The sequence below is a fragment of the Fringilla coelebs genome, assembly GCF_963513975.1.
Source record: "Fringilla coelebs genome assembly, chromosome: 16".
Taxonomy (NCBI): domain Eukaryota; kingdom Metazoa; phylum Chordata; class Aves; order Passeriformes; family Fringillidae; genus Fringilla; species Fringilla coelebs.
The window spans coordinates 15,066,187-15,078,633 of NC_140042.1; the positions used below are offsets into that span (position 1 = coordinate 15,066,187).

Below are 12,447 nucleotides of genomic sequence, written 5' to 3' on the forward strand. Positions count from 1 at the left end.
GATTTTTAAGAAGCTTTATGTAATGACTTCTTCCTGTTGCCTTTAGCAGATTGAATGTATAAAGAGACTGCTTAAATCCTGGTGTGCTGGGTGTGCTCTCCTCCCTAATGCTGTGGTGTCTTAAAGGCTTTGATTTTTCACTGGCTGATGAAGTGATGCTCCTTCAACAGAACCTCTGAGCCCCTTTTGCTACTTAACACCCAAACAGCTCGGGGTGTGCTGGGAACAGACACATACTGTGAGAGCTGTGCAATGCACAGGCAGGCTGATGTCTAGCAGGGGTCACATCAGCTCTGTGGGTTTGTCCAGAGTGACAGTTCAATGTGTGTCTCCACAGCCCAGCCAGGCCTCAAAGTGCTGCAGATTGTCAGGTCACCTACAGTGCCATGGCACTGATGCACCACAGAGGACACTTTGGGGGTTCCTGAATGCCAAGTTGTAGTTCCAGGCTGGAATGGCCCCATCTGGGGCTCCAAGTTGTTGTCACTATCATGGTATTGTCACAGCCTGGTTTTAAATAAAGAAAAGTAGAATCTTAACTAAAATATTTGATGCTGGCTCATAGCCTTTGCTTTCAAGTGTGAGCTCTGGAGCCAGGAGAGCATTTGCTGCAGGGAAGCAGAGAGCTCCTGGCAGCTGGAATCCTCAGGAGCAGCAGTGAAGGCACAGAGGGCTGTGGAGCAGCCAGGGAGGTTGGAGAGGAGCTCTCAGTGCAGCAGCTGCAGGAGTGCCAGGGGGAGGATCCTGCTGCCCTCTCTGGGGGTGGCTGCAGGTGGCACAGGGAAGAGCTTTGCTGTGTGTCCAGTGCCTGGGAGCTCTCTTGCAGCTGCTGTGGTGCAGGTAATGGCACAGCTTTTAGGTACTGCCTGAAATGCTGTTGCTGGGTGGCAGGGCCCTGGAGATGGAGAGAAAATCAATGTGCAAGGGGGAAAAATGCTTCAAAACAGGTGTTCTTTGGTGGTCAACCCATGCCACACATGACATGAAATGTCTTGGTAATAGCCTAAGCAGTTCAGAAATTAGGAAATCCCTGCAAAACAGGATTTGTTTATTTGTATATTTTGTTTATTTATTTCTTATTGATTGTTGTATGTTACAGGTATATGTTACAGATTTTTATTGATATATAGATTGTTGAGTATATAAAACTTGACAATTCCTCCTTGGATGTGCATGATCTGCCTGCAGCCATGGGCTGTGCCAGATATAAAGAAGGCAGGTTCCCTCCTCCCTACTTTTTGCCATGTTTAGAAGGTGAGTTTGCTGTGACTGCCAGAAGCTATTGGGTTAACATTTTATGCACTTAGAGATAATCTAGTGTTGACTCAAGACATGATGCTTCAGTGTGACTTGAAGGCTTGAAACTCTGCTGTCAAGATACACTAAAAATATCCCCTCATCTTCCTGCTGAGCAGCATTTGGCACCAGGAGCTGGGAGTGATGCTGTGTGTGTCAGCTGGGCTGGCTCTGCACTGGGGGCTCAGCCCCAGGCCCTGCCACCTCCTCCCTTGGCATGAAGCAGGTTGAGAGGGAGCCATAGCTGGGAAAGAGCTGACATTGCTCCTGGGACTGTGGTGGGGGATGTTTCCCCTCAAGTGAGCAGAAAGTGTTTGGTGAGTGCTGTTTGTCCCAGCTGCTGGAGGATGGAAGAGCTGCTTTCTGGGAGGCACTGATGGAGGAACTGCTGGCAACATCTGCACGTCACCCTCAGTGTGTTTTGTGGGATGGCAGAGGTCTCTGAGAGCTTTGCCACTGCTCAGACTCCATTTGCTGGGCAGGATAGTGCTGACCATGTGTGACTGGAGAAGGTTTACACCAGTTCCAAGGGTTTGTAAGGTTTACTCACCTTCTCCAGCTGCAGCATGGAGATTATTTCCTTGAAGAATGGGTTGTGTCTCAAGCTTAATCTGGCTGGTGCAGGGATGGCTGAGCTCTGAAGGGAGCCCCAGTGCAGAGGCACAGCACAGGGAGACACCTCCAGCTCTGCTGTATCACCTTTATCTCATCTTCTAGTAGTGACCAAAAGACCCTTCCCTACTGAATGTGTAGGTGCAGAAGATAAACTATAAATTCTTCAGCAGGGACTAAAACAGGTGGTAAAATTTAGAATCATAATTACAGTTTGTTTAACTGCTGAGCACAGTGACCTTCCCAAGTTTGACCCTGAATCATGGCCATTTTGTATAAATTCTCACAGCAGCTTCTGGCAATGACAGAGTGTCCTTCTGAGTAGCCATTAGTTTGTGAGCCAGCCTGTTTGATTTTGGGGTGAATCATCAAGCAGTAAATGTGTGATGTGACACTTGACTGCTGTGTTTTGCTCTTTCAGGTGTTAGTCACACCAGATCTCTGCTTCCTTGCCTTCCCATTTTGGTTTCTCTCTCTCCACACTGGGCTGTGATAAGCAGTGGTTCCTGGATAAGGTGTCACTTCCCCAGGTTTTTGTAAGGGCCAAAGCCTTGTGCTGTTGGTGACCCCAACTGCTCCACACAGAGTTCCTTCTCCCAGCAGAGGAGAGAGAAGGCTGCAGCAGGACAGCTTGAATGGGATATTGTTCCTCCTCAGACAGGAGGTCAGGCACGTTGGTGGCTTCCTGGGAGGGCTTTGTGCAGCTGCAGGGCAGGGCCTGGCTTTAGGAGCTTTGCTGTGTTGTGCCTCTATTGCAATAGATGCTGCTGCTCCCTGAATTGTTTCTTTCACCAAAATCTGAAGGAATGAGGCAAATTCTTGGCTGTAGTCCAGGCAGAGATAACACTGGGTCAATGTTTGTAGCTTGGGTGCTGTTGTCCCATGCACTTCTCGCTGGCAAATCTTTTTCCTCTGGCCAGCAGAAGTGTTTCTTTTTTCCCTTGGGCCCCAAACACTTTTGCTGTGCATACTCTGCACCTCCTTGAAATGAAGTTCTCTTTTCCCTGAATCAGTGCCTTTCTCTACCCTAAATATGCATTTTGTCCCTCCCACATTGTTCCTTGTATATTTTATCTTACTTTGTGGCTAGTGGGAAGCTGGTATCTGATCTGTTCAAAGCACGTGGATTATTGTGTCTGGTGTGTGCAGACTCTGTGGTTCCTTTCAGCACTGAGACCAAGCAGTGGGAGGAACTGCAGGATGAAATTGGTTTTTTCCTAGAAGGCCTGAATCTGCAGAGGAATATTTTTGTATCATTAAAGCTGCTCAAAAGCTGCTCCAAAGACATCCACTTCCTACTTAAAAGTGATGAAGTGTCTTCATCTTGCTTCTCATCATCTCTTTTCAAAGGGATGATGATCTGGGCATCTTCAGCTCAAAACCTGGTATTGTACCTCCTCCTCACTTCCCTTCCTCTGAACACAGGAGTTCCTTTTTCCTGGCAACCTGCACATGGCTGTAACACGACCATGAGGAATCTCATTAATTGATACAGATTTAAACATTGCCTGGTCATGAAAATTTGAAGTGTTTTAGCACAAGGATGAAGTCTTCTCCTTGTCACATATTTGTGAAATATTGACTATAAATTCTGTCTACATCAGGTAATATTGACTATAAATTCTGTCTACATCATCACAATGCAGTTTCTTTGTGCTCCACACAAAGCAATTCTCCCCCCTCCCCGGTACTCTTGGAGATCCCATCTCACAGGAGCTGCCTCTGGAAGAACATGGGAAGCACTCAGGACCCAGCAGGCTGGAGGGAGCTGCCTCGAGGTGTGCAGGGGGTTTGGCTGCTGAGGTGTTTTGTTTCCTGCAGTAATTCAGTGGTTCCAGGTCCCTGTTGTTGTGCATTCCTGAGGTCTCTGTGGTGTAAATTGATTTCAAGGTCACTTCCTAGAAAACCCTGCCAAGGAGAAACAGGAGGAGCTGTTAGAGAGATCCTGCCTGCTGGCCATGTCCTGTGGCTCCTGCAGGAACAGCAGGGACACAGCTCCTGAAGTGGAGGCCAGGAGCACTCTGGCACTCAGGATCTCTGACACCTGGGAGTGTGCAGGGCTTGCAGAGGGCCCTGCTCTGCAGGGGAAGGGGCTGAGCAGGTGGAGTGAGGGGTGTAAAGGAAGGTAATTTCCTCTTTTCTCTCTGGCTGTGAGGCTTTAGAATGGCACTTTTGGAGTTTGACACTTGTGGTTTGGTATAATTTGTTCTTGTTTGGCATCTGGCTGACCTTTGGAGTACTGTCTTCTCACAGATGTGGGGTTTGTACTGGTTCCTGAGTATTTAGCCAGCAGTTCAGAACACTTCCAAGCGTGGCTTCTTGCATTGTTCTCAAGCACTCCTCTCACAAGCTGATTTTCACTTTTCAGTGTTGGTGCATCATCCATTTGGGATGGATATTTACCAGAGCAGGTAAAACCACTTGGATGTATTTCCCAGGAGATCACAGGGCAAAAGCTTGGTCAGAGCACTCTGCTGATTTCACAGTCAGCTGTATCACTGTTAGTGATTGCTCCTTGTCATTTGTCAGCTTCAGGGGCACTAAGGGGTCTTTGTTGGGATGCAGAGGTCACTGTAACCAGCTGGAAAAATCCTTATCCTAGTTTGGGCTCTCTAAAGTGTGAAAGGAAAATCTGACACTATTGAACCTTTGAGATCTTTAACTTTCCTGCATGTTTTAATTTTTCAGCTAGAAATTGTTTCACTTTTTCTTCCATTTAATTTCTTCTTTGTTGAATTTTTTCCAATGAACTGTATCTAAATGCTTAATTTTTTTTTACATTTAGATGCACCCAAAAATAATTGGTTATAGTTCTAAGATCTAAACGATCTTGATGAGGTCAAACAGATTCCAGGTCCCTCTGTCTTCACTCAGCTCTCTTGTGAAATTGAATGTGTAATTTCAGTTTCAGGACTGCAGAGATTTAAATGACTCTTTGAACTGTTGGCCACAGTCCATTACAACAAAAGCACTGATTTTTGCAACAATTCTTTTGTCAGAAATCTGGGGAAAACCAACTTGATTTAGGGAAGGACACTGGTCCTGAGCCAGCAGCTCTTGTGGAATGGTTGGTTTGGGTATGAGGTGTTAATCCCAGTGGGGTTTACAGGAAGGGAGGGAGAGAGTAGCTTCATGGCACCATTAATTTTATTATATATGTTTTTGATGTATATCTGATTCTGTTGGAGACTTTAGTCCCCCCAGTGTTAGTGTGAAGTGCAGTCCCACAGCAGAGCTTTAACACCCAGTGCTGGTACAACACTGCTGTTGTTCCTTCTGGGAAAGGAGAGGCACAGAAGGGAGAGACAAATCCTAGTTCCTGTATCCTGCTCAGTGCAGAGTTCCTGCAGGAAGGAGCTGAAAGAGCAAGTGCAGGCAACCAAAGCATTAAAGCAATTCATACTAAATACTCTGTGCCTTTCATTTCCCTGGGATGTTCTGTTGTCCACCTTGGACTCTGCAGAATCCCAGAGGAGGAGACGTAACAGCCTTGTGATGGCTTGAAAAAAAATTGTTTCTGTGTCTTTATAAGCTCCCTCAGTTTCCCTGTTGCAGCAATGGGCTGTTGCACAGAGAGGAGGATTTTGGTAAGAGGATTCTGCTGGGTGCAGGAATGGGCTGCTCTCCTGCTCAGCTCAGGCTGCAGGGATGGAAAGTCTGGGTGCTCTGGGAACAGCTTTGCTGTGACTGCAGCGTGGGGCTTCAGCTGTCCTTCATGTGATCTCAGGCATCTTCCCTGCTGTATTTTTAGAGCTGTTGTGCAAAGAAGATTAGCAAAGGACTTAATATCGATGTGGATATGGATTCTTTGTCAAATATGGCAGTGTTCCCCCTATTTAGGCAGTGTGTTTGGGCTCGTGTCACAGTTATATCACCAGGCTGTGCCCTGCCATGTGCCTCTGCCCTGGCCTCTCTTCCTGCTCCAGATGTTGTTTAGCTGTCTGAAAAAGTGGCTGCACTCTTAGTCCTGGTCTTAATTTTGCTGGATCTAATGACAGTTTATTAGGGAGTCTGTTTCCAGCTGGATCAAGTCCATAGTTAGTGGAGAAAGAGGCAGCTGGGAGTTGAGATCCCGTGGTTTACCTTCAGGTGGGAGCCACAGGCGCCTGGATTCAGTGGTGGTTTCAGAGTGGCTCCTGTGCTCCCTCCATGGTGAGGGGGCACTTACAGGTGAAGTGTAAGTTCACCTGTAAGTTCACCTGTTCAAGGGAGGCCTTTGGAGGGTCCTGGTCCCACTAGAACAGCTCTTGTTTGTCTGGGAATTCCCTCAAATGTTCCTGGCACAGCTGCACCCCTGAAAGGGCAGAACCACAGAATAATTTGGGTGCAAAGAGACTTTAAAAGCCCATCCAGTCCCACCCACCCCCCTGGTGATATAACACCTTTTGCTGTCCCAGGCTGCTCCAAGCCCTGTCCAACCTGGCCTTGGACACTTCCAGGGATCCAGGGGCAGCCACAGCTGCTCTGGGCACTCTGTGCCAGGCCCTCAACACCCCCACAGGGAAGAATTTCTTCCTAACATCTGATTTAAGTGTGTCCTCTTTTAATTTAAAACCCTTTCCCATTGTCCTATCAAACTGTCCACCCTTGCTGTGGAGTTAATTGGGGCAGCATTCTCTCAGGGAAGGGCTTTCAGTGACACTTCTTGCAAGTGTGTTGAGGGCACATGTATGAAGTGACATGGGACAATCTGCCCAAAACCAGTTGCTAAATATTCTGGTATCCCAGTGGCCTCTGAAGGTGCTCTCAGCATTCAGTGCCCAACCACTTGGGACTGCAGTAACTTTAAATGGGTGGCCTGAAGGGATCCATTTTGTGTGTGTGGGACAGAAGAGACCAGCAAGGTGAAGGTGTGGCCTCAGTGTAGCCCTGGATGGTGGTTTGGAGTGTGGAGGGTTGGGACAGGGCAGGTGGAAGCACAGATAGGGAGTGTTGACTCTGCCTGAGCAGGTGAATGGGCTGGTGAGTGCAGGGAGGAGAGGAGGTACTGAGGTGTGCAGGTGGCCCTGGAGCAAAGGGCATCAGGAGAGGATGGCTGGGAGTGTCCTGTGGCAATGCCTGACACAGATCCATGAACTCCCATCCTAACAAATTAAGCTGCTCAAAGCAGTGAGTGTGCTTCTCTTGGCTGGAGCCAGGTGGGTCTGTGTTGGAAACAGTCACCACGGGAATTCTGGATTTATCTAAACTGGTTTTGTTATTGCTGTGATGAGGAGTGAAAAGCACAGGTAGAAGAACATGGGAAAAGTTCTCTAAGAAATGTGACAAAGCAAGCAGGATGTTGCTGAGGGACTGGGGGAGCAGGGTTTCAAACCTGCGTGCTCAGTTCTGGCCAGGACTCCAGCTGGCAGCTGCCTGCACTTCCCTCCTGATACTGGAGCAACATGATAATCTGAAATAGCTCCTTTCCCGTCCAGAGGTCTGGGAGCAGGAGATCTGGAATGTGTCCTTAAGTGCCTGGGCTATTTTGGGAGCAGGGACATGAATCTGTGCAGGGGCATCCAGGCTTTGCATGGCTGTGCTAACGGGGAGCTGACAGCCCAGCCCGGCTCCAGCATCAGCACATCAGTGTTTGCTTTTGGGACAGAGAACTCATGGATGCTTTTATTTTTCTATGCTGTACAAAATGGTGGTGTCTCCTGGAAGGTGGGAAGATGACAGCAGTTTCTGGAGGAATTGCCTTGGAAAGGTGGCAGAAACATCTTAGGATGGAAATGTGGAGCTCTGAGAGTCCAGTGGAAGGAGAGCACAGGTTCTCTTCCTGGAACAGCTGCAGTGGAGTTCTGGACAGCTTGTGCAGCTACCACATATTTGCAACAGCAGCACAACATGCAAGAGGTTTTTCAGAAATCCAAGGAAAACATTCCATCCTGCAAACATCTTAGAATATAGTAAGAGATGAAGAAGTTAGGGAAGGAGCAGCAGCAGTAAGTACTGTAAGTAAGTGCAAGTTAACTTCTCTGCAAGTGCCAGGGAAGAGTGGATTTCTGCTAGGGCTGCTAAAGAAGCTTTGGAGAAAGGGCTTTTCACAGGGATGTGCTAATAGAACAGGGAACATTTCAGAGCCAGGACAGAGTTGTTTTAGAAATGGATAAATTGAGGCAAAGTGAGTAGCCAGTAATTGGTGGTCTTACCCTTGATAGTTTAGGGCAACAAGAATTGTTTGGCACATCACGTTTTAAGGCTTCATACAGACAGTATTGACCCAGAGATTATAATATTCCAGTCTTTAGCCAGCAGAAATCAGCAGAGCTCTGTTTGCTTTTGCTAGTTAGGAGCTTCCTGATGTTGAAGTGATGATTCCCTTCCTAGTGTTCTTCAACAAGAGGATTCTGTTTCTACTTCAGGTGTGAAGGAAAAGTTATGTTAGGACATGTTTGGCTGGTGACTGACATGGTGCTGTCCCTGCTGGTACCTACTCTGCTTTAACTTCACCTCTGAGAAAACTGAGGAAAGCTCCGGGGTTCAGGGGGCTCTGTTTTGTTGGACTTTCACTGTAAGGGAATTATTTAATTCAGAAAGAGTTAAAATTGATTTACCCAGAAGCTGAAATTTACTTTATTTTCACTTCTAGGCCTACGAAAAACGCTTTCCTACGTGCCCAGAGATCCCAGTCTTCCTGGGGAGTGAAATCCTGCACGAATCCAGGAGTGAGGACGGAGCCATCCACGTCATTGAGCGGAGCTGCAAGCTGAACGTGGATGCTCCCAGGCTGCTGAAGAAGGCAGGTGGAACTTTGGGAGCAGAGAGGCCTGCATTCTGTTGGCTGGCTCAGATAGATAAAGGCTCTTAAAATTACTCTTGTCTCTCTGTGTTTCCCCCTCCTGTTCAGATTGCAGGGGTAGAGCATGTCTTCTTCATCCAGAAGAACACGGTGAACTGGAGAGAGAGAACGCTGCGCATCGAGGCCCACAACGAGACCTTTGCCAACCGGGTGGTGGTCAGGGAGACCTGCAGCTACTCAGTGAGAGCTGGGGCTGGCTGTGCTGGGAGGGGGAAACTGTGCACTCACACACTGGGGGAAGGTGCCTGGATGGGTCTGAGTACCCCTGAAACACTGGGCTGGGATTAGAGACTCTGGAGCTGAAAAGGCTCTTGGGTCCTGGGTGTGGGATTGTTCAATTGCTTTGGAGAGACAAGACCCAAGAGGAATGGCTTCCCACAGACAAACTGGACATTAGGAAGGAATTCTTCCTTGTGAGGGTGGGCAGGCCCTGGCACAGGGTGCCCAGAGCAGCTGTGGCTGCCCCTGGATCCCTGGCAATGTCCAAGGCCAGGCTGGGCAGGGCTTGGAGCAGCCTGGGATAGTGGAAGTTGTTCCTGCCATGGCAGGGGGTGGGACTGGATGGGCTTTAGGGTCTTGATGATCTTAAAGGTCTCTTCCAACCTAGTGATTCTGTGTGTCCATCCAAACCATTCTGTGGTTTCATAAGGCTTGAGAAACTTCTTCAGGTTGATTTTGATTCCCTGCTTAGAGTGAACTGGAAAACAGAATTGGTACTCCAGAACTGCTGGTGTTCCCTCAGTTGCTTTTTGATTGAAATTCAGGCTGACAAAAACATCTAGAGCTTGGGCATGTCTATAACTCTGGATATCTAGAATTAAACCCTTATTGTTCATTATTATAAGGGCCTGAGCGAAGCCTGACAATTTATTTTGCCCACAAATAAGTGAAAGTTTTAGCACCTCGTTTGTCATTATTTTCATGCTCTAAAATTTGGAGAAAGGACTTGAGCCTTGTTTGTGGCTGGGGCTATCTCCCTCTGTGGCTGTTCCTGTGCTGTTTCACTGCAGTGGTGCTCTGAGGGCCCAGCCACCATGAAATAGCTCAGGTCTTTCTGGAAGCAATCAAATCCTGCTTGTCTTTCCTTGTACAAATGTCCAGCTCCTGTTACTTACCTGCCCTTTTGGCAGCTGGACAGCAGCTCAGCTTCTTGGGAGTAAACAGGCTGTGAGGAGCTTCAGGAAGAGGAGGAGTGGAAAAGCTGTGAACATTTTGGATGGTGAGCTTGTTCCTGGGCCAGAGATCCCTTGGTGGCTGCATAAGGCCACCTAAAAATTGCCTAAAAACTGATGTAAATTAAACTTTCATCATCATCAAAGGCCCTGACAGGTCTGAAATGCTCCCAGGTCAGCTCTGAGATTGTTACACTTGCTGATTTTGGCTGTGTCCTTAGGAAGGAAACGTCAGCATCTGGGCTTTGAGGGGAACAGGGTGGGAGCTGCTGGCTGCATCCTCAAGATGGTTCCCTGCTCTATTTTTACCAGTTCCCTTTTCCCTGCCAGAGTGCACCGGAAGCAGGTTTATTCTCATCTTTCCTTTTCTGCAGCCCTCTCTGAGGCAACTTGGAGAAATATGATCCTGCTCCTGCAGTTACTTAATATCTCCCCAGGGAATTTGTCTTTTATGGTATCTTGGTGTGGGGGCTGGAGTTGTTTTTCTTTCCTGTCAGTTTGTGAAGAGCAGCACCTGCAGAGAGAAGGCAGAGCCTTCTCAGGAAAGGGTTAAGTTTAAAAGAGGGAAGGATTCTACCATGTATAGAGCAACAGAGGGGAAATAAGGGAAAGGTGTGTGTTGAGTTGAAGAGTGGGGAAACTCCCTGCTCTGCCATGCCCCCAGTGTTTTGGGGAGAAGGCTGATGTTAGTGGCTGAGTCTCCCATCCAAAACTAAAAAAGAAACCTGGTTTGCAATTTTCTTCTTTGCAGGTGTAGGAGTTTTAATTGCATGTTCCACAAGGCCATGCCTGTCTTTCCATAAGGAGGCCTTGACATGATGGCTGGAAATGGGCAGTTCCACTGCTATTTTTGTGCAGCTTTTGCTACAGTTCAGGTCTGCTGAGGAAGGGCTGGGTTTAAATCTTGATTTCCTTGTGCACATGAAGAATGTTGGGTTAGGAAAAGTCTGGATGTCCAGTTCACAAAGGGGAATGAACCTGGCTGGTGACTCCAGGTGTGGCAGTGCCTCCTCTGCCCCCTCTCTGTGGCTGTGGAGGTTGAACAGCCAGCGAAGCACCAGGGCCATGAGCCATCTGCCCCCATCCCTCCTGTGTGTTGTGTTCCCCTGGCTGCAGGTTCACCCTGAGAATGAGGAGTGGACCTGCTTTGAGCAGTCAGCCTCTCTCGACATCAAATCCTTTTTTGGCTTTGAAAGCACCGTGGAAAAAATTGCCATGAAGCAGTACACCTCCAACATCAAACGGGTAAGGTGGGCTTCCCTGGCTGCCTGAGCACCCCAGGCCCTCTCTTTGCCTTTCTGTAAACACACCCAGTGGGGCTTTGTGCCCTTGCTTATGGCTCTGAAGTCCCTCAGTTGGGCAAAGGAAGGCAAAGCCAGTGTACAAAGAGCACAGAGCAGAGCTGGCTGGGATGTGGCTGTGCAGGGATGGAGCAGGCTGTGCCAGAGGAGCAGGGCTCTGGGTGCTCTGAGTGCAGGGCTGTTGGACACTGAGGACACTCTTCTTGTGCAGGAAGGGGAAGTCCTGGGTGAAATACACCCTCTGTGTCACCAGAGCTTGGCCTTGGGACAGTGGCTCTGGGTGCAGAGGAACAGAGCAGCTAATTGGGTTTGGGAGCAGGAGGATGGGGTAAAAGTGTTAGAAAGGCAGCTGCATCCATAACTGGGATTTGCCTGGCCATTATTGTAATTCATCATTCACAGGGAGCTTTGATACTGGAGGTTTTTGACAGGATCATGGGGATGGAAGGAGAGATTTCCCCTCTGTTTATCCTTAGCAGCATTCATGATCTGTCCTGAGGAAACTCCAGTGCCTTGCTGGCTCTGGAGGAGGCTTTTTCCTAATGAGAGTTCTCCCCTTCAGGGCAAAGAGGTGATTGAGCACTACCTGAAGGAGCTGATCTCCCAAGGGATCACGTTCATCCCGCGCTGGAGCCCTCCCGCAGCGGAGGAGGAGGAGGAGCGAGCCCCGGCGGTGGGACGGGCCCCCGGTGCCACCCTGCTGGAATCGGGGGCTGCTGGCACCAGCAGGGAGCCGCCCGGCAGCCCCTGCCCGCCCCCAGAGGCTGCCAGCCCTGACGGTAGGCACTGCAGCACTCACTCAGTAGCACTGACCCAGGAGCTTCTTTTAGCTTCTCTTGGCATCAGGTTTTTCGTCTAGAGTGTGGGGGAGGAGGAGGAGGGAAAGCTATTTTCTTTTTTCAAGGAAAATAAACAATGGAACTTTTTTCTCCCTAAAGCAAAAAAGCTGTGCAGGCAGTATGTTATGGAGCTTAGAAAAAAATCAGGTTTGATCAGCCCTTTAAGGTATTTTATACCTGAAACTAGAGAAGGTGTCTTCAGTAAGCTGGAATTAAATATTTTATCTGTTCCAAAATTAATATTCTTGAGGACAGGTTTGGATGGTTTTTGGCCCTGTATCAGGCTAAGACAAACTTGAGGAATGTCTCCTAATGCATTTTTCCCACAAATTGCCTGAAACAAACTTCATCTTTCCTTGTGTTGGTCTGATTATATTTTCTAGACTAAATAAAATACTTCTCTGGCAAAAAGAAATAGGAGGGACCTTTGAAACCAGAGTTGT

The 12,447-nt window shown here is 48.3% G+C and overlaps 1 protein-coding gene across 1 annotated transcript in view; it reads left to right on the top strand.

Annotated features, from left to right (window-relative positions):
- The window catches only part of SEC14L5 (SEC14 like lipid binding 5), a 39,977-nt gene that overhangs the window by 10,972 nt on the left and 16,558 nt on the right, over window positions 1–12,447 (top strand). The window contains exons 4-7 of the mRNA XM_084216883.1: window positions 8,483–8,632; window positions 8,741–8,872; window positions 10,981–11,109; window positions 11,728–11,944. Coding sequence (XP_084073009.1) covers window positions 8,483–8,632; window positions 8,741–8,872; window positions 10,981–11,109; window positions 11,728–11,944 — 628 coding nt within the window. The remainder of the gene's footprint in view (window positions 1–8,482; window positions 8,633–8,740; window positions 8,873–10,980; window positions 11,110–11,727; window positions 11,945–12,447) is intronic.